The sequence below is a fragment of the Ammodytes marinus genome, assembly GCF_949987685.1.
Source record: "Ammodytes marinus genome assembly, chromosome: 1".
NCBI classification, from domain to species: domain Eukaryota; kingdom Metazoa; phylum Chordata; class Actinopteri; order Uranoscopiformes; family Ammodytidae; genus Ammodytes; species Ammodytes marinus.
The window spans coordinates 31,288,167-31,294,166 of NC_137230.1; the positions used below are offsets into that span (position 1 = coordinate 31,288,167).

Sequence of the window (6,000 nt, forward strand, 5' to 3'; positions counted from 1 at the left end):
TCCTTGAAATAGTGTGAGTGTGGCCCTATGCCATATGTTCTGATAATATTTTTCAAATTTATAATTTCGATTAGTTCAAATCTTTAACAGCCTATCTATTTGAAAGAAATATCTACTATTTTGAGCCACTGGTATCAGCCACTTCCTTATGAATTGTTTGCAGGTTTCTTTCTTTCTTTGCAATAGTAAACTAAGTATATTTGGGTTTCACGTTGCTAGTCGCACAAAAGAAAATATTTGTAGACGTCACCTTGGGCGTAAAGGCTTTGTGAGACCCTTTCTAAAGAGTTAACACGTAATGGATTTTTTGAGAAAAGGCTCATTAGAACCAGGACAATCATTGGGAGTCGATCTAAATCTGTAGTGGTGATGTTTTGAAAATGTTTTCTTTCTTTTCTTCTTAAGCTTTTGCATTTATATTTTGAGCGTTAGTCATTGAAAACCTGAAAAAAACTTGAAAGAATTAAGAACAAGGTGGAGCCCTTTCAACCAAGACAATAAGTAAAGGAGGCATTTTGACTGAGAACACCTTCTTCACAGTGCTTTTTCTATTAGTCTTCCCGCACACATCATCAAACTGAATATTTGTTGACTGCCTGGGGTCATGTATGTGATATTTTACCCTAAAGTGCAACCTGCGGGCGCAGCAGCTGCCATTTTGTTTCCTTGACTCCCCTTGCACCTGGAGGTCTTTCCACACAGAGCGTAAAACGGAGCAGGCCACTGGCTTCATCGACGGGGATCTGATCGAGAGCTTCTTGGATCTGGGCCGAGCCAAGATGCAGGAGGTTGTCAGCACTCTACAGGTGAGCAGCTCATTTATATGTACTGTGTATGGAACCAGATGAAATGTGATTCTTGCTTGTGAAAATGTGAAAGTTTTATTCTTTGATTCTTTTTTTTTTCCTTATTTTTAAAGTGATGGTTCATTCTAAATCAGATTTTCCTTTTAAGCCAACATGGCTCCTCATCTTTTCTCTGTCATGATTCTGACATTGGTTTATTTGCTATGACATATCACTTCTACATGATGTCTTTGTCCCAACAGAGAGAAACTAAAATCTCTTCTGTCAGTGGATTTAAATGAATGCCCCTGACAGCAGTAAATGCCATAAACAATTAATTTAATAAAAACTGTCATTAAAGGAATGTACAAAAATAAGACCTACAGTACATGCATAACAAATGTATCTACACTGTGTATCTCACTTTTACGAACAGACTCAGTTGCTTCATTTTCGAAATGGGAGCGCTAAGCACTACTCAGCAGCTCACTCATTGCCAGGTTGTTGGCACAGCTTGCGGTGACCTCTAATAGACACAAATAGGACAGTAAGTTTAATAACAGGGAAACATAAGTTTGTAAAATAGAACGTGGCCCCCTGCTCTAAAAGCAATGCAGGAACATCTGGCGGAGAAGCAAACTAATAGTGTTGCCATTTGTGTTTTGCTTTAAGCAATGTTGAACTTTCAAACGCCCTTTAGACAGTTTTATTATTATTCGCCCCTGTGCTGTGTGAGCGAGAACTGGGAATAAGTTAGCAATGATATTTTTGGCAGGTAAACAAAATGAGCTTATACTGCTTTGTGTCTCTGTTCGCTCTAATTGCTTTTAGAAAAAACACATGCTTTTATCTCCTAAACGTAGACTATTCCCCGTGTCTCATTCAAGATAAGCTCATAAAATATTTGGCAATTCTTTGCCAGGAAACTCCTGTTCAAAGCCAAGATTCTCCTTGAATTGGATCGTTGCATCGAACATAGCATCGACTGCTCATTTGCATCTGTGTACAAGTGAAAGTGTGCACCTTTTTTAATTAATTATAGACTTGATTAGTAACCTCCTAATGATGTTCAAAATCGACCAGTCTTGACTATTTAGCTTGATTTATTGATTAGGTGTTATGCCTCACCTTCTCTCGGAGCCCAAGGTGGTGCTATAACATATCTTGTTTTTACCATCCGAAATTTCACATTCCAAAGATATAACATTTACAGGTGAAACTCATATTATTAGAATATCATGGAACAGCTCTTTTTTAGATCTAATTTAATTCAAAAAGTGAAAGTTCCATATATTCTAGATATATTAGACATATAGTGATATATTTCAGGCATTGTTTTGTTTAAATGTACAGGATTCCGGCTTACAGCTTATGAAAACTAGAAATCGAGCATATTAGAATATTTCATAAGGCCAATCAAAACAAATATTTATAATACAGAAATGTCGCTCTTTTCATAAGTATCATTCATCTACCATATACTTGGTCTGGGTTCTTATTTTGCATGAATTATTGCATTAATGTGACATGGCATGGTGACGATCAGTCTGTGGCACTGCTGAGGTGTTGTGGAAGCCCATGTTGCTTTCATAGTGGCCTTCAGCTCGTCTGCATTGTTGGGTCTGGTGTGTATCATCTGCCTTTTGACAGTACTCCATAGATTATCTATGGGTTTCAGGTCAGGAGAGTTGTCTGGCCAATCAAGCACAGTAATACCATGGTCAGTCAACCAGTTACTAGTGGTTTCTGGCACTGTGGACAGGTGCCAAGTCTTGCTGGAAAAGGAAATTGTCATCTCCATAAAGCTTGTCAACAGACAGAAGCATGAAGTGCTCTAAAATCTTCTGGTAGACGGCTTTGTTGACTCTGGCCTTAATAACACAGTGGACCAACAGCAACAGATGACATGATACCTCAAATCATCACTGATACAAATGAAATGTTGTGTTTCATTTTGAAATCAAGGTCCCACATTCATGCAAAAGTGTCCCAAACCTAGTACTGAGTACATATGCATGATTATACTTTCTAGAGGGTCGACATTTCTGTATTGAAAATCCTTTTTTTATTGATTTCATGTAATATTCTAATTTTATGAGATTTTGAATTTGGGCTTTTCATAAGCTGTAAACCATAATCATCAAAATTATACAACTGTACAATAATGCTTAGGCAACGAGAAGCAGGAAATTCTCACAAATAGGAACCAGCAACTGTCAAAAGTTTGATAAGATTCCCAGGAGCTTGTCAACTTCACCTCAAAACAAAACAAAAACAAAAGCCCATTGCAGAAGTAAAATCCTATTGAAACACACACACACATCCCTCTCCGTATGTGTTCCTGTTTATGTGTTCATCTAACGTGACGTTGTGTGTGTAACTGGTTGGGGTCCGTCTCAGTGTCGGGGGGCTCACTGTTTGCTGCCGTTCAATTTTTTCAGATCGATGACGGCAGCGGTATGAAGCGTGAGGCCACGGTGGATGAGGTGATTAAGATAGTGGAGGAGCTGACGAGGATCCACTAACCTCCTGCACCAGGTGTAACCCCTGCTGAGTTAGTAGGACGGTCCTGAGGAAGGAATGGTGGGCAGAACCATGGGGAAGGGGGAACGGTTTGGGTTTTGCAGATTTGTAAATAATTATAAATAAACGGTGTGTGCATGTTCGTCCTTCTGACTTCAATGACTTGTCAACCGAACGTGCTACAGGAACGAAGTGTAGCGCTCCAGTCTCTAGGCGGAAGTGCGTAGGGCATCCTGTTTGGATAAAGAAAAAGACCAAAGTAAAGACATTGGTCTGAGTGGGTTTCAACGTGTGCTTGTGTGTGAGTGTGTGTGTGCGCGATTGAGTCCGTGTGAAATAATGTGTGATTATAAATAGCTGAAAAATCCAGAGATTTTGTTTCATTCTGACAGTTTCTGGGATATTTGTGAAAGTTGCAGACAGGTTGAAACTTAGCAGATCCTCTCCACTCCGCAGTTAAAAAATCTGACTGATTTACACTTTTCAAGTTTATTGTCGAAGTCTTGAGTAAACTACACGCTGTAAGAAAAACGATAAATTTATAGTTATTTTGTCTTTGTGAGGTTTTCTTTGTTTATTCTAATAAACTTTGCTTTAGTACTGTTAACGCCTGTGTCTTGGTTTGTGTCTATTCTCTTATTAAGGCAGCGCTGCTGTTGGCAGCTATATAGATAATTGATTTATCTCTGTCACTTTTAGCCACAGTATAGTGACATAGTGACACATGCACCACTTTGTCCAAGACTGAACCATCTCAACAACATTATTAATGGATCGCCCGTCAGTGTCCCTTGAGTATTAATTATTTTGACCCTGATGGTCCTCTGACTCTTCTAGTGTCACCAGCTAGCAGGTTAAAATGTTCACTCATCTTGTGAAATATCTCAACACCAACAGACTGGAATGTCACATCATTTGGTGTCATCCATGGCTGCAATATGATGAACTGTAATAACTTTGATCCCCTCATCTTGATAAAATACGTTCCCATCAGTCTCAAGACTCCTCACATGACTTGGAACAGCTTCTTAATGTGAACATTTCCTTTTTTACAGTCTCCCAAAGGTATTAAATAACCTGTCTTTGTCGCACCATGATAAATTCAAGAAAGCAATTTGAATAGGTTATCTGGGGCTTTGGGAAATTATGACTATTTACTGTATTGTGACATTTTTATGGACCAAACGATAAATCTAGGAAACAACTGTCTGCAGGGATTTTGGGGCGCAGGGACCATAGACAAAGCAGTCACCAATTTATTGTCCAGAGCTGGTGTAGCTCTCTCACCGAAATAACTGAATCCAAAGCCTTTTTATTCAGGCCCAACGGTTTGCATTTAAACTGCAGAATTTAGTAATTTTCTGCTTCTAAATTCAACAGTCTTAATTCAATTAAGCAAGTCGACCTCCACAATCACTAGCATTTACCTCATTTATCAAATTAAAACAGCACTATATGTCTGGTTTGTATGTGTAGCACACACACCGTCATAATTAATCCTAGACATCCAAATGAGGGGAAGTGCAAGGAAAAGGGCTCTGTCTTTTTGTGTCGGTAAATCAGTTTGTGCGAATAATAAAAACTCGGTTGTTTCTTTGTCAGACCTGCTGAAAAGGCAGAATATTTAGGCATATTGTTTCTTCAAGCGCCTCATTAATTTTGGTTGTGTGCATATTTCTTTCTCATCTGCAGTAAACTATGGGAAGATACCAGCTCTTTCAGTCGAAGATAATACTGGCAATAAACTACTGGCAGTGTGACGTCAGTAATGATTCTTCAGACCTTTGCATTTTGTTGAAAACCAAGCAAACTGGTTGGAAAATGGCGGTGGAAGTCCTGTATTAGTTCTCCTAAAGGCATTTCTGTCCTCATGCCACTATCCCGAGGCACACAGGCCTTTTGTCTGGTGCTGGTATTTCTAAACATGATTTCCAATTCACATAACAAGTTTGCCTCCTTCCCCTTCCTCATATTTACATTTGCTTTCTCTTTAAATAAATAAAAAGGCCATGAGTGAAATTGCAATGCAACCGTCTCTGCTGAGAGAAGGTAAATAGAAATGGAATCGCAGCTAAATGTGACTTGACTTCAAATAACATTCAATTTATTTTTCTCAGAAATATTTCCCCCGTTTTCAATTGATGTAACTTTGAATGTGAGATATTCTGTTATTGAAACTCATAAGGACAATCATGCCACTGACATTTCTATTTCACTTATGGATTTATGGATGCATACTGCAGTGATGCCGCACAGTTATGCATAAACACAACACGTAAAGGTATGCGGCCATATTTACGACAGCATTTATTCTCGGTGCTGAGCCAGCGAGATGTGGAAAAATAAACCACTTGGGTGTTTTTTTTTTCCAGCCAGTGTCGCTGAGGGATTCAATTCAACTTAGATAACAAGTTTTGGCTGTTATGTATCTGGAGTTATCACCCCACACTGCAGGTGAATAGGGTAAATTGTTATACTGGTAAACGTATATATATATATATCATCATGAAATTTTGCCAATTGATTACTTACATTATAACAATATTTGATTGTTTTCGTTAAATTATTTCATTTTAACAACACATACATTCAATAGGTTTTTACTGAAACAATTTTGGATAAAGCTTTTTTACCTTTTTTGTATATAAAAAAATATGTACAGGTCTTAAAAATGCATTTCAAGCTTGTTTTT

The 6,000-nt window shown here is 38.2% G+C and overlaps 1 protein-coding gene across 1 annotated transcript in view; it reads left to right on the forward strand.

Annotated features, from left to right (window-relative positions):
- Window positions 1-3,915, forward strand: part of ddb1 (damage-specific DNA binding protein 1) — a 49,076-nt gene extending 45,161 nt beyond the window's left edge. Inside the window, exons 26-27 of the mRNA XM_080033515.1 lie at window positions 683-806; window positions 3,227-3,915. Coding sequence (XP_079889641.1) covers window positions 683-806; window positions 3,227-3,310 — 208 coding nt within the window. The 3' untranslated portion in view covers window positions 3,311-3,915. The remainder of the gene's footprint in view (window positions 1-682; window positions 807-3,226) is intronic.
- The last annotated feature ends 2,085 nt before the right edge of the window (window positions 3,916-6,000 follow it).